The sequence below is a fragment of the Peromyscus californicus genome, unplaced genomic scaffold (genome assembly GCF_007827085.1).
Source record: "Peromyscus californicus insignis strain IS unplaced genomic scaffold, ASM782708v3 Scaffold_8__1_contigs__length_139910024, whole genome shotgun sequence".
NCBI lineage: Eukaryota > Metazoa > Chordata > Mammalia > Rodentia > Cricetidae > Peromyscus > Peromyscus californicus.
Genome location: NW_026294606.1, coordinates 88,173,079 through 88,194,768, shown reverse-complemented (window position 1 = coordinate 88,194,768; position 21,690 = coordinate 88,173,079). Strand labels below are relative to the sequence as shown.

General features: G+C 51.3%; 1 protein-coding gene across 2 annotated transcripts; it reads right to left on the bottom strand.

Moving 5' to 3' along the window:
* Nucleotides 1-7,236: 7,236 nt before the first annotated feature.
* Nucleotides 7,237-21,632, bottom strand: Snai3 (snail family transcriptional repressor 3). Of its 2 annotated transcripts, none has more exons than XM_052726971.1 (5): nucleotides 17,236-21,632; nucleotides 16,422-16,666; nucleotides 15,808-16,177; nucleotides 11,047-11,652; nucleotides 7,237-9,879 (listed from the first exon to the last, which is right to left on the bottom strand). In XM_052726971.1, the coding sequence occupies exons 2-5, from the start codon at nucleotides 16,434-16,436 to the stop codon at nucleotides 9,698-9,700; spliced, it is 1,173 nt and encodes a 390-aa protein (XP_052582931.1). In that variant the 5' UTR covers nucleotides 16,437-16,666; nucleotides 17,236-21,632; the 3' UTR covers nucleotides 7,237-9,697. The 2 variants fall into 2 exon arrangements, with proteins under 2 accessions (XP_052582931.1, XP_052582932.1); XM_052726972.1 differs by having other exon boundaries at nucleotides 11,108-11,652.
* Nucleotides 21,633-21,690: the final 58 nt, after the last annotated feature.

Sequence of the window (21,690 nt, the reverse complement as noted above, 5' to 3'; positions counted from 1 at the left end):
GGGGCCAGTGAGCAAATGCTATTCGTGTGTTGGGATGCAGGGTGTCGCAGGAAATGCCAGCAGCCTCAGATAAGGAGCAAATAAACAGACATGGCTCATTCCAACACACCTACATAGACACCTTGGAGTGAATTTCATGTCCTCTCCGGGTATCACAAAGAATTCTTTCAATTTTTTTTAAATTGTGGCCAAATATGTATACCAGCTTAGGTTAGAGGTCTTGCCTAGCATGTCATCCCCAGCACTGGATAAACAAGGTGTGCTGATACACATCTGTAATTCCAGCACTTAGGAAGTGGAGACAGGAGGATTAAGAGTTCAAGGTCATCCTCAGCTATATAGCAAATTGGAGGCCAACCTGGGATAATTGGAACATTGTCTCCAAAACAATTACAAACCATAAAATTAGCCACCATGGCTCTTATACACACAATAGGTGATGCAGGACACACCCACATCCTATGTAGCCATGACCTGCTTCCTTCTCCACAGCCCTTCAGTTGTAAAGGACTGTCTTCTGAACCAAACTTCCACCATCTTCAGGAGTGACACTTGACCTTCTTCCCAAAGATCATGGAGCCTTCCTCCCCCCACCCCAGTCCCAGTCGTACCCACTCCTTCCAACCAGTTGTACGCAATCCAGCCAGATTTGCATGTGGCTTCACCTCTTGGAGAGGGGCTGGAGTGTATAAGTGGGAGGACTAGGGGAGGGGCTCCATCTATACATCCACAGCCAGGGTGGAGGTCAGGGGTCATCATCTATGCTGGTGCAGACCTTCCAGTATGGCTGCTTTAAGTTCACCTGCTCTCCTGCCTGTAACCCCTCACCCACTGCACCATCAGTAAGACAAATAAACTCCTTAGTTCCCCAGAGTGAGCTTTGATGGGATTTTACCTTAGTTTGTCAGAGGGACCCTTAGTGAGTGGGGGGTAGATATTGTTTATGTCTTCCCCTCGGGAAGAATTTTAGCCACACAGCACAGCCAGCTGGCAGGATACAATGAAACCCAGGATGAGTTCTGGGAGAACAGCGGTGTTGTCCCTGAGACGGTTGATGAGACACAGGTGAAGCTGTTCTGCTGGAGGGTAGAGCATGGCTGGGCGGCAGTGACGCACGCCTTTAATCTCACACTCGGAGGCAGAGGCAGGTGGATCTCTGTGAGTCTGAGGCAAGCCTGGTCTACAGAGTTAGTTTCAGGAAAGCCAGGGCTACACAAAGAAACCCTGTCTTGAAAAAAAAAAAAAAAACCAACCAAACCAAAAAAAAAAAAGAAAGAAAAAAAACCAAACAAACAAAAATCCCCAAACCAAAAACTAAAAACAACAAAGAAAAGGGTAGAGCATCTGAAGAGGGAATTTTGACATGGCTCTCTATCCCATGTGGCTTGTGGTAATGTGCCTTTTGGATATAGTGCAGAGGGTAGTAAGAATCCATCCCTGATGGGCTGGCTCAGACGAGACATTAGGGATAGTTTTGTGTCAACCTGACACAAGCTACAGTCATCAGAAAGGAGGGAACCTCAGTAGAGGAAATGCCTCCGTAAGCATTGGGCTGAAGGCAGGCAAGCCTGTAGGGCACTGGAGCAATTCCTTCCCCTCCTTCTCCCCCTCCTCCTCTTCTTTTTTGAGACACAGTCTCTCTGTGTAGCCCTGGAACTCGCTCTATACATCAGGCTGGCCTCAAACTCAGAGAGATTCGCCTGCCTCTGCCTTTGGAGTTCTGGGATTAAAGGCATGAACTGCCACCACCAGCAGGCTATGGGCATTTTCTTAATTAGCAATTGATGGGGGGACGGGCAATTTCATTGTGGGTGGGGCCACCCCTGGGCTGGTGGTCCTGGGTTTTATAAGCAAGCAGGCTGAGCAAGCTATAAGGAGAAAGCCAGTAAGCAGCACCCCTCCAAGGTCTCTGTATCAGCTCCTGCCTCCAAATTCCTGCCTGGTTTGAGTTCCTGCCTTGGCGTCTCAAGCCAAATAAACCCTTTCCTCCCCAAGTTGCTTTTGGTCATAGTGTTTTATCACAGCAACAGAAACATTAACTAAGACCCTTGGCCATCGGCATGGGGGTCCTCGTGAATGTCAGGGGCTGGAGGACAGTAGAGAATAGAGTTAGGTGCTACTTCGGGAACTAGATATGAGGGAAGCAGTGTATGGTACCCAGGACACATGGCCTGAGAGGACAGTGTTCACTGATACTTAAGGAAGAACTGGACTCAGCAGGGACCTTGAATCTGGCTTGGAGCTTTGCTGTCTTTGATGGCCCCTTGGTGGGGTAGGATCTTTATGAAGAAGGGAAGTGTCTTAGGCTAGTATGGTAGAATGTTAGTGAAGTGGGAGAGTGGCCTAGAGGAGATACGAGAGAAGCAAATTAGAGGAAGAGATCTGTCTGGGTTATTTGGAGCAAATGAGTCCAGATTTGCTTGAGTTCTAAGGAAAAAAATGGACAAAAAGACAAATTCTGTACTAAGAAGCTGCTGGAAGGCTCTGAAGCATGAGGAGCAGTTTACAAAAGGCATCGTGATAAAATCATACAGGTGAAGAAGAGCAAGCCTGTCCCAGGGGTGGGTATTCTATCCCCTGACTAATCAGGGTACATGTCCCTCTTGCAAAAAGTTACAATAAGGTCAAGACTGTCTACCCAGCCATGACCTCCTCCAGTAGCCAGATGTGGTGGATGCAGAGGCAACAGCTGCACTACAGCCAGTGCCAACGACGATGCAGAGCCTCTTAGACCCAGGGAACCAGGAGCAGGGGAGAGCAAGGCATGGGTGGGGCCACTCAGCCCTGGGTAGAGCTGAGCAACTTGAGCCAGCCCCACTGGGTTTATCAGGGGTGGAGAGATACAGCGAGGCTGCACAGGGAGGGGAGCTTCAGCATATGGAGGCGCAAGGGCTCAGAGATTGAGGACTGTGGAGAGCTAATTTAGTGCCTCCTACCCACACAACTGTACCCAACCTTGATCTATGGAGGAAGCGATTGATTCTAATGTGTGGGATCTTCCCATGCTGTTAGACCTTGCTCACCTTTGACCTTACTGTATCAGCTGAGAACTTCTGTGATGACCCAGCACTTATAGTGGGCTTTCAGAGTGCTTTGCCAGGGTTATCCTTGTAACCCCACTAATCACTGAGTGTTTTGCAGATTTGGAAATCCATTTGAGATGTGTGGATGCACCTGAAGGAGCAAGTATGGGAAATTAGTTCAAAAGGGTTCGAGGGCCAGGTTCAGCCGTGCGTGACATTCTTGGGAGCTTTAAGGCTGGGTAAGGTGCAGACGCTGTCCACCAAGGTGATTAAGACAAGCCTGCAATAACTTGGGTCTGTAAATGTTAAGGAGTAAATGGGAGGGGGCGTATCTTGTGAGGGGAAACAGATGCTGCCTGAAACCATGTTTTTTGTTTTTGTTTTTATTTTTCTGGTTTTTGTGTGTGGATGGTTTGTGGTTTTTTGTTTTGTTTTTGTTTTTCTGGGTTTTGTGTGTGGATGGTTTGTGGTTTTTTGTTTTGTTTTTGTTTTGGTGTGTTTGTTTTGTTTTGTCTGAGGCAGGTTCTCACTATATAGCTCTAACTGGTCTAGAACTTGTTATGTAGACCAGGACATCCTTAACTTACAGAGATCCTCCTGCCTCTGCCTCCCAAGTAAAGGTGTATACCACCACGCCCAGCCCATAAAGTTGTTGAGAACCCAGTGCCAGTGACGGATTACCTCCCTAGCGGTTGTTGGCTACAGAGACCTTAGAGGCCCCGGAAAGATAACACCTGTTACCACAATTGCTGGTTGTATTTCAGAACCAAATGGTAAGACCTTATTGCTGAAGACATTTTATGCTCTGGTCGCAGGACTTGGAGAAATGAAGCTAGGACTCAGTTGCAAGTGTCTTCTCCCTGCCAGCTAGCTCCTGGGTGCCAGAAGCTGCTTCTAAGGATGCTGAGGAGGACCAGGACCAAAAGTCCTACTCCGTTGTGGACTGGCATGCTTCACAGTGTGCCAGCTAGTGCAACAGTGGCCCAAGTGGTTGTGAAGAAACCTTTCTAAGCCAGGTGTGCTGGCACACGCCTTTAATCCCAACACTCGGAAGCAGAGACTGGTGGATTTCTGTGAGTTCCAGGCCAGCGTGGTCTACATAGAGAATTCCAGGGCAGCCAGAGCTACATATAGAGACAAAGCAAACAACCCCCCAAGTTTCTGAATGGCCTTAATGTCCTTCCAGAGGAGGAAATTCACATCTGGTACTGGAACCTTAGACAAAACACCATCACTAAGGAAGTCATGGGCACCAGTGGAGAGACAACTGCCATTGGTTTCTTAAATGATGCACCCAATAAATAAAGTGCTTCCCGACATTAGTTTTTACTATTATAGCCAAAGATCACCAAAGCTGGCCTTGTTGACTATTGACCATCACTCTTGGAAGGAGGGGCGAGAAGGGTCTTGAGAACATCACCTGAGTATCAAACCATCCCTCCCAACAAATTGTATGCAATTTTGCCTTATCTGCATGTGACCTGTGGTCTCTGGCTAGGGCTAGAGGATATACTTGTGGGGGAAGAATTTGGGAAGGGGTGTCCATCTACAAATCCATAGGGAAGTCATCTGATGGCATAGTACCTTAGTTTGTTATTGGGATCATAGGAGAAGTCAGGTAAGTGCTGCTTCTGTCTTCCAAAGGGAAGGAATTTTAGCAATAGAAGATAAGGAGCGAAGGAGAAAGAGAGGAGTGGATGGAGGGGGAGAGAGAGAAGGAGGGGGGCAGAGAGAGCTTGAGTGACTCCCCAGAATGATGTCCCAGGCAATCACCAAAACAAAAGAAGTGTCAGAGTTTTGGGGAATTGGTGGAATTCATATCACATGATTTAGTTCAACATAGCATGCAAGACAAAAAGTATGGAGGAGGCAGGTGTCTTAAATTAAGAGCTGTCAAATGGGGGAAAGATGAATCAGCAATTAAGAGCATTTGTTGCTTTTGCTAAGGATCAGGGTTCGATTCTCAGCTTGTACGTGGTGGCTTATAATTATCTGTAACTCCAATTCCAGGAGCTCTGATGCTCTCTTCTGACCTCCATGGGCACCAGGCACACATGTGGTGCACAGATAAACAACAGGTTACTTCTTTGTGGGTTTGGTTTTTTTTTTTTTTTTTTTTTTTGAGACAGGGTTTCTCTGTGCAGTCCTGGCCATCCTGGAACTTGCTCTGTGAACCAGGCTGGCTTCAAACTCAGAGATCTGCCTGCCTCTGCCTCCCAAGTGCTGAGATTAGAGGCATATGCCACCATTGCTCAGCTAACAGACTACTTCTTAGCTCTGTCCCAAAGAGAGCTGCAGGGAGGTGTGGCCTGATTTATTCAGGGTATGGGATCTGGCCTTTTAGAGTGACCACTGTCTTTAAGGGGCAGAACTATGTCCTAATAGAGTTTAAGGTACAGTCATACTGTGTTTTAAATGCCCTAAGGATCCATTTATCTTCCCTCCTTCCTTCCCTTTCTTTTCCCTGGGTCTTCAGTCATGCTAGGCCTGTCTTGTACCACTAAGCTATATCCCCAGCTAGAGATATATAAATAAGATATAAAATTCAGAGCCAAGGATAAACTGGGCCTTAGATGTGTTCTTACACCTGACATAGAACTGTAGCCCAGGCTGGCCTCGAACTCACAGAGATCCGCCTGCCTCTGCCTCAGAGTGCTGCGATTAAAGGTGTGGGCCACCACTGCCCGGTTTAAGGATTCTTTTTTACATATGTGTGTCTATATGCCACATGTGTGTGGGTGTCCATGGAGGCCAGAAGAGGGCGTTGGATCCCTGGAGCTGGAGTTACAGGTGGTTGTAAGGTGCCTGACGTATCCGTCTTAACTCCTAAGCCGTCTCTCCAGTGCCAGCGTTTCTTCCAGATATGGAGAAGCCAGCTATAGGATTCACTCAGCAGACACTGGATGTTCAGGGCTGGGCGGGAAGGGTGTGGCTGCTTACCTCAGCAGCCATGCACTCTCCTTGGATGTTCCACAGCCGCAGCACCCTGGAAACTTGTGTTCCATCGAGCTTCGCCAGAGAGCTATACTTAGCCATGTGGGTGTGGCCAGGAATGGGTGCTCTGAGTATAGATAGTAACAAGTGAGCTATTTCAAGCATCTAGAGAAGCCCCTAGAATATTCCAAGGCCAAAATGATATTTATAGAATCCGCTGGGCTTTTGGAAGCAAAAGCCATAACCTTAGCACCTCTTTGGCTTTCTGAAGAGGCTTCTTTCAGCAGGTTATGGGGAGGAAGACTGGGTCACCCAGAGGCCTGCTGTCCCTCATACACCTGTTTCCAGAAAGCCAAGGATGATCTTTAATTTCCACCCTGACTGGAAGAGCAGTGGAGACCCTCAGACCCTAGACCTTCTCTCTGCAGGTACCTGTCCTGTGAGCAAACGGCCACATACAGGGAGAACGGCCAGCACTTCAGAGGAGCCAGCTTACAGATGTTATATATTTATCTTGTTCATCACTGAGCTTGGAGGCCTCTGCTTTCAACAGACACAATTGGTCTGTGACTAAATTACCTGCTTTCCAACTCTCCTGGGCCCATGTCCCTCCTCGTTCCCTGCTCATTCTTTGGAGAGTGGTTCTAACAAAATGACCAGAAAGTTTCTCAAAAGACCCTCCTGGGAGCTGGGCAGTGATGGTGCACGCCTTTAATCCCAGCACTTGGGAGGCAGAGCTGTGAGTTTGAGGCCAGATTGAGATCCAGGACAGGCACCAAAACTACACAGAGAAACCCTGTCTCAAAAGACCAAAAATAAAATAAATAAATAAATAAAAAATAAAAAAGACCCTCGTGGGAAAGTGGGGCTTTGAAGAGTAATTTGGTAGACTGGGACAGATAGGAAAGGCAAAAAAGAAAAGAGGCTGGCCAAGCATATTGTGGGACCCCCCCCCCCACTTCCTGACCCTCATTCTGCAGAAATCAAGTGAGAAGTAAACACCCTCAGTTCCTTTGCTGTGCTGTGTAAAATAAGGAGAGACTTTGGAGGAGGAAGCCATGGAGCGCCAGGCTGGTTGAGCAGGCACAGGTGTCTGCAGGCGGGGCTGCTCAGCCGCTGTGGCCTGACTTCGGCCTGGCCTGCTGAGTGGAAAGTATCCTCCATTCATTCCGTATCAGTTCCCTGGCAGGTGCCCTCCTCCTGCTCCTCTGCCAACCCCTACCCTCCGCTACCTCAGCCCTCCACCAGCCCAGATATAAATACAAGAGCATTTTCCATGGGCTGGAACCAAAGGGGGAAAACATTCCACTTTATTTTAGGCTGTGAGATTCCCTGCTTCATACCAACAGGTGCGACAACCCCATTTAGACTTGAGAAACCAGAAATAGAACACAATCTACAATATAGCTTCCTTTGGGCATCTGGGTGCTATTTTAAAAGAACGCTCCTGTGAGAAATCCAGGCTCATGTTGGTTAGAGCTCGGAGGGCCCCCCTGTCTGGGGAATCTTGACCTGCTTACAGAGGGCCAGACATTTGGGGACAAGGTTCCTTCTTTTGCTTTGACAGAGAGATGAAGAGGAGGTGGGGGGAGAGGGGTTTCTTACCCAACCTTTGAAGCTTTTTCAGGTAATTGACTATCCCATGGTCCTGTGTAGATTTTGAGAAGGGATCATTTAGACCCCTTTGCCTTGCTCCAAGAGTGAGGGTCAGTCACAGGGAAGGTGACTTGTCAACACATGTTCTAGGATGTTTGGACTGAACAGCAGTCCTTCATTCCAAGTCCATGTCAAAATCCTAACCCCTAGAACCTTAGACTGCAACCTGAAGTGGATCTTCGCAGATGTTAAGATAAGGTCACTCTGGAGAGACTCACAGGACAGGGCAGTGTGATGGCCAAGGCAGAAACGGAGGAACTCCTCCTACAAGCCAAGGACAAGATTCACCTCCTGCCCTGAAGGTCTCTTTGTGCTGGGACTTCTGGCCTCCAGAACTTTTGGTGCGTGCTTTTCCATTCAGAGGATACCCTCGTATCCAGTTCCTACCCACCCCCTGGAAGGCAGTGCTCTTGGTCTGAAAACATGAGTGTGTCTGTCTCAAGTGTGTCCCTCCACCAGCTGGCACAGGTCTGCTGCAGTCAGCCTGCGGCCATCTTTCTCACAGGAGTCGGGGTGGGGTGTTTATGCATTTGCAGCCACTCCTGGTCTAGAAGCCCAACCTCAAGGTCACATTCCTAAGCCAGGAATGGTGCTCACCCCTATAATCCCAGCACTTGGGAGGCTGAGGCAGGAGGACTGCTGTGAGCTCAAGGCCAATGTGAGTTATAGACTGAGACTGTTTGAGACTTTCTCCAAATAGTTCAAGTTTCCTCTGGGAGGTCCCTAAGGCCTCTTAGGGAGCTATCCCTCACACCAGCAAACCACAGCCAGATGCTCTTTACCGAGTCTGGCCTGAAGCAGCTGCAAAACCAGAGGTGAAGGTACCTGCATGACCCATGGGCTTTCTAGCAGGCTCCTGGAAGCCCAGAAGAAGCTGGGCCTTTGTTACTGGGCCTGAACAAAGGATGCTGGCTCATGTCCCTTGTTCTGGGCCAGAAGTGGATTGCCCGATAGCCTCTTACCTAAAAAGGTGTCAAGAATTCTCTCTTGTGGACTCTGTGGGTTTCCTTTCTCTGTCCAAATGCCAACTAGAGTCAACCAGATCCAATGGAAGAAGCAAGTCCTTCCCTGTTCTGGGCTCAGGATGCTACTCAGCTGCACATAGTATTCCTAGCAGTTCTCAGCCTTGGTCCTGTCCAAGCATCCTCCACGGGCCCCTTAACCCTGCTGTTAGTTGTAGGCTCATCTCCATTTTCCAGGCCAAATCACTTCGTGCAGCTTCTCTCTCAGGTTCCATTTCCAGTGAAGGCCCCAGCCTCACAGGGCTCTGAAATGCTCCCACAAGATGCCCTCAGTCTCCTGCCTGCCCTGTACCCAGAAAGGCCCAGGTTATCTGGAATCCCATTGCCCCTGGAGAATTCTGCCTCCTCCATAGATTCAAGTGGATTGGTAAAGACTCAAGACTTCAAGGCTCAAGACAGGAGGCCTGAGTGTGGAGGCTCTTCATTCATTACCTCACGGCTGCTCTGCTGAGACATTAAGCAGTCACTGAGGCCAGCTCCAAGCAGGACAATGGAGATGAGGCAGGACCTGGCATCAGCCCGATCCTCCCTGGCCCTGCCTCATCTCAGGGGGAGGAGCTGGGACATATGCATGCTCATGTGTGTGAATGCATGTGTACATAAGGGGCAAGAGAAAATGTGTCTCCAACCCAAGGGCAAAGGCAAGTGAGGCTGGCTGAGAGGTAGCTGTGCTTCCCAATGTTATACAGACCTTGTGCTCTCAAGTAAAAATGATCATTTCAAGTTGCACACTAAGGGACCCAGGTGGCCAGGCTCACTGGTGTCATGGTGGGATTTGTCCGGTGTTAGCCACTTCCCAATAGTCTCTCCTTCTTGGAATAGGTCCAGCAGACAGGCCAAGCTGAACATGAAACTGTTGGTTCTTGTTTTGGTGAGTCTTGTGGTGATACATCTACTCTGAATGTAGGCCTTGGGGAAAGATGCTTCAAGGCTCTACTGGGCTTCTTGGTTCTGGCTGGACCCAGGCAACAGTGGGCTGGGCCCTGCCTCCTCTGATTGTCCTGGATGACATAGAGCCACTGAGACTACAGTCAGTCTTGGTCCCTCCACTCTGCTGTGCCTCTAAGGGCCAGAACAGCAGCCAGCTTCCTCATGCCGAGCCAAGAGAGCCATGCGGGAGAAAGCCTTGGTGCAGACGGTACAGCGGTACTTCTTGGTACCAGCATGGGTCTGCAGGTGAGCCCGCAGGTTGGAGCGGTCAGCAAAGGCCCTGCTGCAGTGAGGACAAGTATAGGGCTTCTCACCTGTGGGAGGAAGATGGGAAGTCAGGTGAGTGACCACGGCCAGTACAATCCCACAGACTGTGGCCAAAGGTGAAATGTCCCTGTCTATTAATGAGTAACTTGCCTCTGCCCTCCAAATGCTCATCACAGCCCTAGCACCCAAGGTCAGAGCCCTTTGGACAATCAGAATGTCACTCTGGGCAGAATCACAGTATCAGAGGCTCTTCTGAGGCAAAGGCACAGTGTGGCTACTCCTCTGTCTCTACCAAGCCCTGGCTGCTCAGTTCTGACCATGAGAAGTACTGGAAGCCTCTGGCAGCCCTTCCTGGCCACTGGCCAGCATAATATTGAGCCACTGTGAGGGCAGAGCTGGATGGAGTAAGATATACTCCTGGACACAGGCACCATCTCCAATCAGGGCCACCAAGGATTGGGACAAAATCTTTCTGTTGGGACCTTGGCTTCCAGGATAACCCTTCCAAGTGGAAGGGGAGGGGTCATTGAGTATTGTCTGTCTGGTCTGCAGCCCACAAGGGGCACTTGTGTCCTAGCTGGTTACAGTTCTCCAAATCCAGAGTCTGCCCTTCTTGTTGGAGTCTCCACAGCGGCCAGGCTTCCTCACCTTCACACACCTTGCTGGCCCTGAAGCCACCAAATGTGGGGATAGGCTCCACTGGAGCTCTGCAATCCTCAGTCTCATCTTTCGAGAGATACCTGCTTCCTGACACTTCCCTGCTCAGAAAGAAGGCCTTTGCAGAGATGACTGAGTTACAATGAGGCCACGTGGGTGGACCCTGGTTTTATGACTTGCAGGGGTCTCCTTCCCCTTACAGCAGAGATACAGACACCTGAGGAGAAGATGTTAGGCGGACAGAGGCAGAGACACAGGTGTGGTCAGTCGCCAATGAGTAAGGTGGCTTCCGGGAGACAAGAGAGGCAAAGAAGTGGCATTCCTATCATCTTTGGGGAGAATGTGGCCTGGCCATGCCTGGATTTCAGGTTTCTGGCCTCAGGACCTTGAGAGGATATGTCTGTGGTGTTCTTCATCTGTGGAGCTGTCTGTCAGCATCTGCAGGAGGTGCAAGGACCCCGCCAATGATGAGACCAGCCTCTCTTTTCTTCTGCCCATGGTCCAGCCCCTTCCCCAACCTGTATCCCTTTCCTGAATTGCAGCCTTGCCCATCCTACCTGTATGGGTGCGGATGTGGCCCTGGAGCAGCCAGGGCCTGGAGAAGGCCTTGCCGCATACCTTGCAGATGCAGGGCAGCGTGTGGGTGCGGATGTGCATCTTGAGGGCCCCCAGGCTGGCATATTCCTTGTCGCAGTACCTGCAGGTGAAGGCGGGCCCAGCCGACAGGTGGCAGTGCAGCTGCTGGTGCCTGGCCAGGCCGGCCAGTGTATGATAGGGCCTGTGGCAGTGGATGCATTCAAAACTGCCCGGGACTCGAGATGTTCCCTCGGCCCTTAGTTGTTTATCTAGAGCTCCATCTGGGCCCAGGATTGGGGGCCATCGTGTGGGCAGCACCAACAGTGAGGGCAGATTGAAACTGTCTTTGAGGGGAACACTGGGGGCCTGGCCAGCCCGAGGGCCCACCCAGCCGGTTTCCTGGGGTTTGGGCCCAGAGGCTCCCAGTGCTTCCCCATGATGTGACAGAAGAGGCAGAGAGATGCAGGCAACGGCAGACGTGCTGTCCCAGGGCTGCAGAGGGGCACGAGGAGTGGAAGGGGCCTCCTCATCTGGCAGGTGGCAGGATCCCACCGGCTCCTCACAGGCAGAGCTGGAGCCATTAGCCTCTAGAAGGGCAGTGGGGGAGAGAAAATACATCGTGAGACATGAGGCCATAATGCCTGGGCTTCCAAACGTCTGCTCATTTATGTAACTGCAGTCTGGCCTGTCTTATCAGCAGCCAGCAGGAAGCCAGAGTTACAAGTCCCTACCATGAACCCATCATACCTAGAGAATCAGGCTTCCCCACCTTCGCCTGCTGTTCTGGTCCGTCCATGCAAGGTGGTGATGGTGGGAGGCAAAAGCTGGGGAAGGCATGAACTAGACAAGTCCAGACACTAGAAAGTGAACTGAACTTCCTTGTCTAAAATGAGGAAAGGGAACTATCTTCTAGGACCTCCAGGGCCTAGGAACATAAACAGTCGAGCAGCCAGGCATGGTGGTACACACCTGCAAACCTAGCACTCAGGAGACTAAGTCAGGAGGATTTTAAGTCTGAGCCAGCCTGGGCTACCTAGGACACCCCAAGAATCAGCTCCTCACAGGAGTCCTTGCTCTAAGTCTGTGTCTGGGCAGCTTGTCTAAGGAGACCCGGTCCCACGTCTGGACAGTGGGCAGCAGCTGGGGCTAGCACCCTTAGGCTCCACACAGATGAGCTCAGAACAAAAGGAACCTGGTTAAAAAAAAAAAAAAAAAACCAGTCACCCACCCCCACAGCAATTAGCCTCCAGTCACCACAGGGTCACCCACCCCTGTGGCGTCTCCTTGAGTGTGTCATGATATGCTGTGTTCAGACACATCCCTGGCCACGGCACAGCACATACTTGCTACTTGTCAACATGCATGAACATGCCCAGCCAGGCAAGTGGCTGGAGCTGGTGGCTGCTGCTTTACTAGGCAGCATCAGATCTAGTCCTGGCTTTGTGTGTCTTTTGGTTGCGGCTCCTGCATTTGTGGCCAGAATTTCATGTGTTTAATCAAACAATGCCAGTATCCCTCCCACACGCTGCAAATAAGAAGCAAATTTTGGATTCTCCAAAGACAGAAGCACCAATCAGCCCTCATCCACTTCTTCTACATGTGCTCAGACAAATCTCTACCCTTGTTTTTGCCTTGACGACAAGGCTTTGGGTAGAAGTGGCTGTCCACAGGTTGGGAGGGAATATTCCCAAATGAAATGTGTTGTGGAATATTAATTTAAAATGTGTTATTATCTGTTCATGCTGTGGAACGTTTGTTTAATGATGTAAGGATGTGTTACATTTGTTTGACTAAATAAAATTAACCTGCAGCCAGGAGGTTGAATCGGCAACTAGCTGACAGGAAGTGGTAGGGAAGAACCATGTGTAGCTAGGGTTCTTAAGTGGGGGCGAAGCAGGAGGAGGCTGGGTTTTGGGGAGATGTGAGCAAGGAGAGGAGGTGAGCTACTTGCTATTCGGCCTCTCTGAGCGAGCAGAATTTCACCTTAACCTTCGAATCTTGAGTTCTTTAGAGGGAGAGAGATCTAGATAAAGTTCCCTTTGGCAAATGTGAGAGCTGGTGCCCGAGGGAACAGAATTCCTGCCGGCTGTGGCCCTTGTGGCTGAACCACTGCTGGTAGCTGTGGAGTTACAGTTGCTGATTAGGACAGCCGTTGCTTAAGGGGCAGCCACTATATTTAGTGAAAAACAACAAAAATGCTTGATAAGAAACTAGTATATGGACAAAGAAAGTTTCTACAGCTTCACGATGAAAAGTCTAATAGCATGACTTAAAAACAGCATGAAAGGGTGCGGGCATAGCTCAGTTGGTAGTGCTTGCCTAGCGCAAGAAGCCCTGGCTCCTTCTCCAAACTGGGTGAAGCATTGCATACTTGTAATCCTAATTAGGGGGGTAGAAGCAGAACGACCAGAAGTTGAAAGTCATTCTCAGCTACATAGAGTTCAAGGTTAGCCTGGGATACACGGGCCATCCCCTCTCAAAAATAGTGTGTGTGTGGGGGGGGATATAGGAATATCTATTTCTCCAAAGACAATACACAAGTGAGGCTGGCAAGATGGTTCAGCAAGTAAACATGTTTGCAGCAAACTCTGGCAGCCTGAGTTTTGTCCTAACCCACATGATGAGAGGAGAATCTTGCATGGTATGCTCTGACTTCCACGTACATGCATGACACGCACATGTCCACACCCACCCACAAATAATAATTAAAAAAAAGACTAACATTTTAAAAAGGATATACAAGTGGGCAATAATCACACAAGAAAATGCCCAACATCATTAAACAGAAAAATGCAAATTAAAACCACATGTTAAGATACCCCTTCTTAGTACAACGATGGCTAGAACTTAAGAAAAAAGACACCAACAAGTGTTGGTGAGGATTTGGAGAACCAGAAAGTTAAACCCCTTTACTCTCTCCATACCTGAGCTCTTTCACACATTTCCCCCTAACTATGTAGCCAGCATATCATACTCTGAATTAGGGGAGGAGAGAACAGGATAGCTAAGAGGCTCTCAGTAGAGTTCTGGACGACAGAATGGGGCCACCATCCTGGAAAATTTCACTGGGGTCCAGTCTGCAGGCAAATCTCTACGGCTGAGACCCAGGCACTATCACATTTAAACCCTGTCTGTGTTCTGTGCCCACTCCACAGGCAAAGGAAACGGACCCATGGCAGTGGCGGCGGCGGCGGCGGGGGGTAGGGGTGGGGGGTGGTGTTCCAGGAAGATGAGGGTCTCAGTGCTCTCTGGCTCATGGAATCTCTGAGGCCCCTAAAAGGCATTTACTTAAGAGGAGGGAGGGGCCCAGACCCCAGCACCTCAGGTCTTATTCTAGGGTAACATCCTGATAGGAAGAGAGTCACTGGGGCCATGGGGTCCTGGGAAAGCCAAGAGGGAATGCAAAGGCGTCAAGGCTGTCCTGGATAACCCCTTATCCTCCAACAGGGCCCTGCAGGGCACTTGACTTGTTCATTTAAGTGGTAAGCTGGGGTGTGCTGTAGGAGTGCACCCTAAGGTTTTAAACTTTGAAAGCTATGGCTTGAGGCTAGAGGTGTGGTTCCATGGTCTAGTGCTTGACTAACCGTGTATGAGGCACCGACTGCATCCTTAGTATAAGAAAAACACCACATTCACTGTAAATACAACTTTCACCTCCTCCATAAGGAGACCCACCGCCCAACTAAAAGGAGACTTTTAGCACACTCTAGTTTCTCTTCTGTTACAAAATTACAGGTGGTGACGCATCAAATTGAATTCAAAACGTTCCCTGAAGGGCAGGGTCCTAGATAGCACCCCCTAGTGGCAGCATGGCTGATGGGGTCTGATCCAAGAAACCCCCCCAACACACACACACACACACACACACACACACACACACACACACACACACACACACACACACACGCATGCACAGGGATTCTGGGTAAGACTCAGGGGTGCTGGCCTGAGCCCTGAGATCCACGGTACCCACCAGGCTCTGCGCATGTCCCTAGTGGGTCTTTTCCAAGAAGCTGCCCACTTGGGTGGGGATGGCTCTGACCTACTGCAGCAGGGTGGCTCTGAGGGCTAAGGGTGCTTCAGACCTCAAGCCCTTGAGCCTAGCAGGAATGGTGAACACCTGAGCCTGCGTGTGGAGGACGGCTCTACCTTGGTCACTACACCAGGAGAGCAAGGGGGTTTCTGGGAGGAGGGAAGGCCACCAGAGGTTCTGCTTGCTCTGTCAGTGAGCTCACCACTCCCAAGTAGGATGCTCTGGGTGGGGGGTGGGGGGAGTCCTGCCTTTTCTCACCAGCCACCCTCTGTGGGTAGGACAAATTTCCTGGCTGTGGTCAGTGAGGCCTTCTCTGGGTGGGTGTATACAGCGCCTGGGACACAGTTTAAGTCTGGACCCTTCCAGGCCTGCACGGAGAGGCCTTCAGGGTCTTGGCTGGAGCTGTAGTGTTGGCAGCACACAGGGAGAGGAGCTCCAGGGAGACCCGGGGCTCGGGAAACTTTTCCAAGCGGGGAGAAGAGCCTCCAGGTGTGTCCGAATCTCCCGAAGCGGAGAAGTTGCCCTGAGCACATCCCTCTTGGAGCCCTAGTCTTAGCCCAGAAGGGAACCTCGTCCCTTGGTGTACTGGAAAACTTTACCCGCTTCCCCTCTCACCTGGGAGAGGTGTGACCCAGCTCCCAAGGACTTCCCAGTTGCTTCCTTCCCCGCAGCGCTGAGAGCTGGGGACAGAGATCCAGCCAACCCCTACCTCTCTGTGTCTCCAGTTGCCCGTAGCTGGGGACCCTGTGACTGGAGTGCGTTTTCACCAGGAAGGAGCGCGGCATGGTCTCCTCCCTAGAGGCGGCAGGATCTCGAGCCCGCAGCGGGATACGGGTGGTAGGGTCCGCGCGGTGCCCGCGGGCAGCGCGGCCGGCAGGTGCGAGAAGGGTCAGGTTCATTAGCATAGCGCCCCTCCTCGGCCAACCAGCGCGGAGCGCGGCGGGGCGGGGCCGCGAAGCCACGCCCAGGACAGGTGCGCGGGCGGGGAACCCGCCGCGTGGTCGGCGGTGTCTGCCCCACGGGACTTGGCTGGCCCGCGCCGCGGTCACGCACCGACCCCGCGGGGGCTGGCCATCGACCTGCCATGGATGAAAGAGCAGAGTTCAGGGTTGGGTGTCAGTGACAAGCCAACTTGGACAAGCTTGTCCGAATCCTCTACAGCATCCTTTATGCTGCCCATGTCCCGGGAGAACTGGAACAGCCCTGTCTGGTGGTTTAGGTTCTCCATGAGGATGTTTACGACTTTCGGGGTAGTGGACATAGCACCACCTGGGTGTGCCTGTGGCTGAGTAGCAGGCCTGTCTGGCCAGAAATGAGCTTTACCCTGTAACACGCCATTCCTTGGCATCTGTGGGCTGAGATGGGAAGAGAAGGTGAATCTTCAGAGTCAGAGACAGTTGGGGGAAGAGGGCTGAGTCACTCTGGCATTCAGAGCACAGTAGATGGAGTCATTCCGTTCTACTTGCATAGGAGAAAACCAAGGTTCTCAGAGGTCTGTGGACAACAGAGCGAGGCCTGGCCCACACTTCTGGCTGGTTAGATGCTGCTGTGAGTACTCATTTGTTGATCTGTAAGAAAGTGTGGAAATAGGGCATCTGTAGGGAGGCTCTCTGAGGACACATGCCTGCTGGCTGCCCATTCACCTGTTCTTTGGACTTGTAAGAGTTCTATTTGTAGTCTTTCGTACTTCTCTCCTCCCGGGCATAGATAAGGCCTATGGTTCCTGAACCAGCTCCCACCCACCCATTGTGTGGTCTTTGGCCAATCATCCAAACTCATTTCCTAACACCCTTAATGAGGAAATGATCTGGCACACCTGAGGGGAACTGCCAGCCTCAAGAAGAGTTCTGGGCCCACCTTTGAGGCATTCACAAGCCATTACCCTGAAGGAGGTTGGAGGTCCTCACTTCTCAGGCCCCTCACCTTGTGGTTGTGCAAGGTCTTTCTTTAGCTGTGACTCACAGTTACAACCACAGGGCCCCATGCATGCCCAGGAAGAAGGAGTAGTTGTCTCCATTACCAGGGTTTAAAATCCTAAGTCCCTTGCAGTGGGAAGCCTCCCAAATGGGAAAGAGATTTGCCTCAGCCAGCACAAGTCTCTTCAGGGAGACATGCTGTTTAGATACCTGGGCCTTACCTACTGCCTACATGCTGTGCTGTTCATTCACCTCCTTTAGCAGAAACTCAGGTTTGGGATCCAACTCATAGGCTTCAGCCATGCTCTGTAGGTCCCATGCAGCTCCCAGCAACCCCAAGAAGCATGTGTGGAGCAGGCCTCAGGAAAACCAGCAGCCCTGACAAGAATGAGGCAGACACCCACCCCTTTATCACAGTGACAACTAACTCCAAATGCTACCTCACTGGGGCCTCCACTAACATGCCCACAAGAGAAGTCATGGTTTGCCCATGCCTTGATCCCTGATGTATTGATTGAACTAGTAGAGGGTGTCATGGGTTGGACTATGTCAATTCAATGGGATACAACTGTGTGATTTGATTCAAATGCTGTCTGTGCAGATGTTGCTGATTCAAGAGGAGATCATTAGTTTGGGTTCTAATCTAATGATTAATGTCCTAACAAAGAGGGTAATTAGACTTAAGTGTGCACAGTGTAGGGAGCCACCTGTTGTTAGGACCGGGGTTGTACAGGGTCAGCGGGGAGAGTCAGGATAGAGTCCTAAGGCCTGAGCAGTGAGCAACTGGGGAGTCCTTGCCACCTTCCCTCACAGCTCTGACACACATCCATGTGGGACTTCTGGCCTCCAAACACGCTCTGGTGTTCCCACAGAGAACCACTTTGTGGTACTCCATCCCAGCATCCCATGACACTTGCACAGATGGCATCCTGAAAAAGTTGGAGCAGCGGGCTCCAACATGGCAGGTTTGTGGATGAGCACATCCCAGTCCTCAACTCCACAGTCCATTTCTGAGTGCTTGTGGGGGACACAGTACTGTCACTGCCCCCTGCTCTCAGTGTCTCATCCTCCCAGGACCACAGCCTCCCCTATGGTCTCTCAGTGTTTCTGGAGTTCAGAACTGGATTGAGCACACGAGGGAGGTGTGGTCTGCAAACAGCCTCACCAACCCATCTTCTCCCTGTTCTTCCCTGAGAAAAAGCTCAGAATGAGGGAGCTGGCTCAGTCTTCCCACTTACTACCAAGAGATCTCAGTTGGAGACATTCTTTGGCCTTTGTAGAGAGAGTCCGTGAACCACACTAGGCCTTGACACCTACTATGTGTGGATGAAGCCTTTTCCTCCAGTGTTTTGAATGTTCAGAGAGAGGGCAGAGAGGGCTGACATCTCACAGGGGAGGGCCCAAGAGGAAGGCAGCTCACTGACAGACTTTGTGCTACCACCTCTCACCTGCCTGGCCTGCCCAGGTGTTTCACATACAGGGAGCCTTTCTCCTGACATTACATCTCAGCTGAGGGGCTGGGTGCTCTGCAATGCCGTGGTTTCCAGGTGAGCTGAGCAGGAAGCTGGAAGGCTCCACTCACTCCTCTCGGACAAGCTTGGGGCGGGGTCTCCAAAATCCTTTCATCCAATGGTAACAGTGGTTTCTGACTATTTCTCTAAGGCCTCATGAGCTCAAACAGGGGTGTTCCTACACTAAGTAGGTGAGCACCAAGCACACCATACAAATGTGCTTCAAGAATCACGGGAAGGCCAGACTCCTGCAGCCAGGCGGGCTGGTGGGTGGGTGAAGTGCAGCTGGGCACGGGTTGTTTGGTTCAGAAGTGAGGTGTGGGGGCATACAGTGCTGAAGCCTTGAAAACCATACAGGACACACACACACACACACACACACACATCATACAGCACTGTGTTCCAGTGCTGTGGGGGAGCACACAGATCTCCTAAGACACAGACGTGGAGATCACTGACAGTTCCTTAGAGGCCTGAGGCTGAGGATCCCCATGCTCTGATTTTTGCCTCTAGTTGACGACCTAGCCCTTTCCTGAGAGGAAGGTCCGGGAACCTGTGGTCAGGGTGCTTTCTAGGAAGCAGGGGGCTAGCTTCTGGTGCTGTTGCATAACGTGAAACTAAGGGCATGTTGCTGCCAGCCCAGGCTTCTGACGCCTTGGATGCCGCAGGGCGTCATGGGCTGGGGGAGGATGGTTGAGTGTGTGGGTGGGTGACAGGGGAGGCCCAGGTAGCTTTTACTATTCCTGGAGTAGTCCAAGGTGGGAAAAGGGCCTAGCTTGCTGAACTTTCAGCTTAGAGGTGAGCCACATCTAAGAACAGGGACTACCCGATTGCAGACACTGTGCTGATTTGCTCACAGCCTGGGGAGACTATTCCGTCCCTCCCTCTGGCAGACTTTATGGCAATAGGTTCGTGTGTGAGGCTCTCAAGAAGAGTGGTTGCCCCTCTGTTCTACGGGGTACCCCACTAGGATCGCAGATTCTAGCTACCTGTCTCCAAAGATTTTTTTTTTCCCCCAGAAAATACAAGGGAATGGTTGGCTGCTTTCTGAATCTAAGACTGCTTCACCTGGGTATGGGTCTGCTGACATCCGCCTTGTCTGGGTTTCCTGCCCTCCTCGGGATTTACTCTGATGTCCCTCCAGAGACTCCTAGATGTGGAGCCATCTGCAGGTGCCAAGATGGGGAAGGTGCCAATGGGGGAAGAAGACTAGGTAGTACCTTCAGGTGGATGCTGCCTCATGGCTTAGCTAAAGGGGCAACTGCCCTCAAAGCCCAGACACAGCTGAGAAGGGTGTCAGCCCTCCTGGGCACAGGAGGTGTCTGTCACATCCCATCCTACAGCCTTGAAAGGTAGCCTTAGGGCTTCCATGGACTGAATCAAAGAAAGGAATCAAGAGTTCTACAAGGCCAGAAAGAGAGGGTATGGGCTAAATTTCATCATGGGGTAGATTAAATAATGGACCCATTTGGGGGAGGTATGTGTAAATGATAAGACCGACACCTCCTGCCTTTGTCGTTTCTGTTCACTCAGGGATTGCTCTGCCTGTAGTAGGTTAGGGCTTTGTTTTGTTTTATTGTTGGTTTTTGGAAACAGGGTTTCTCTGTGTAACACTTCTGGCTGTCCTGGAACTCACTTTGTAGCCCAGGCTGGTCTCAAACTCACAGAGATCTATCTGCCTCTGCCTCCCATGTGCTGGGATTAAAGGCGTGTGCCACCACACCTGGCTAACCTGTGGTAGGTTTAATTATCATCTATCCAGGCAAGTGGGAACCATGTACTCAAAGAGTAGCTAGTCATGTGGGACACCGGAAAGGGACCCCTTCCTGCCCCTTGCTTCTGCTCCTAGTAACAGCAGGGGCAGACGGGTGTGGTTCTTCCTCACTCCCTCCCCCAGTCCTCTTGAGGGATGAGACCAGACACCACAGTGTACAAGGGGCTAACGAGACCACACTTGATCCGGTGAGCCCCAAGATCTACTGCCTGCACTATCCAGGAAGCAGAGCACAGCCCGGGAGATCAGGGTGCCCTGTACCCGACCTAGATGTAACATGTGACCATGATGGACAAATGGCTTTACAACCTGCCATTCTTCCTCTTTCCCCACCCCCACAGGTGTGCAGGCTCTGCTGTTCTGAGGAGCCTTAGAGACCGGGCTTGCAGAGTGGCCTCCACAGCGCCAGCACAGAGGAAATCAGGAAGCATCGCATGTGAAGGTTGGGGCTGAGGTCACGGCCTGCTGTGACTGGTCTGCAGCTGCCTCCAGGGTTTCCTGGGCACCCAGAGATCATGCTCTCTGATGTGTCACTGTGGTCAGTCATAGCACAGGCCTGGGCCTGTGAGAGCACCACTTCAGTTCCTGTTGGACAATGAGTGCCTGTCCAAGAAGCGGCAGGCTTAGGTGGCAGCCGGGGGATGAGCACACAGCAGCCTTGCTCTGAGGGCTCTCAGATGTAGCTGACAGCTCAGAGAGGGCCCACGTCTGGATCACCAGGGAGGCCAGCCTTGCTGCAGCACTACTGACCCCAGAACCCGACACTGCCTGTAAAGGCCCCCCCAGCCACGGGAACCTCCCAGATGGAAGTCTGAAGGTGACTTTGCTTCTTACGGGGTATTTATTCATTGGTCCAGCAACCAGTCCCTCTCAAGTTACAGCCTGTGGGTGGGAGGCTTTGACTTGCCTGCCCATGTCCCACTTAAGTGAGACCTGCCACTGGGTGCCACCTGAGAACTAAGTGGGACAGTAAGGCACGCAGCAGTCTACCCATATCTGCTGTGGTGAGCCTGGCTGCCAGGTTGACTCCTCAGCTCTTTGTTGTTTTGAGACAAGGTCTTATTTGTAGTCTTTACTCACCTCCTGGAGCTTGCCACGTAGCACAGGCTCTTGAGTGCTGGGTACTCCCTGCATGAGCCACCATGCCCAGCTCTCCTCAGTTAGGAGAACCCCTCGGTGGGCTAGAGGGCAGCAGGGAACCCCTCCTGGACTAGTTACAATAGCTGGCCTGCCTCACAAGACCCAGGAACCAGCCTCAGAATGGTAAGATACAGGAGCCAAAGACTATGCTAATGTCTCCACCATTCTGTAGGCCACCCAGAGGCCGGGAAGAGGTGACCAAGGGCTCATGGTGGTACAACTACCAGAGAAAGAGCCCCTTGAGGTGAGGA

Excerpts from the sequence above, each read along its gene's own strand:
- Snai3 (XM_052726971.1), bottom strand. Across the intron at positions 11,653-15,807 it reads GCAACTGGAGACACAGAGAG|AGGCTAATGGCTCCAGCTCT; the intron begins GTAGGGGTTGGC and ends CTGCCCTTCTAG. Across the intron at positions 9,880-11,046 it reads CCACATCCGCACCCATACAG|GTGAGAAGCCCTATACTTGT; the intron begins GTAGGATGGGCA and ends TTCCTCCCACAG.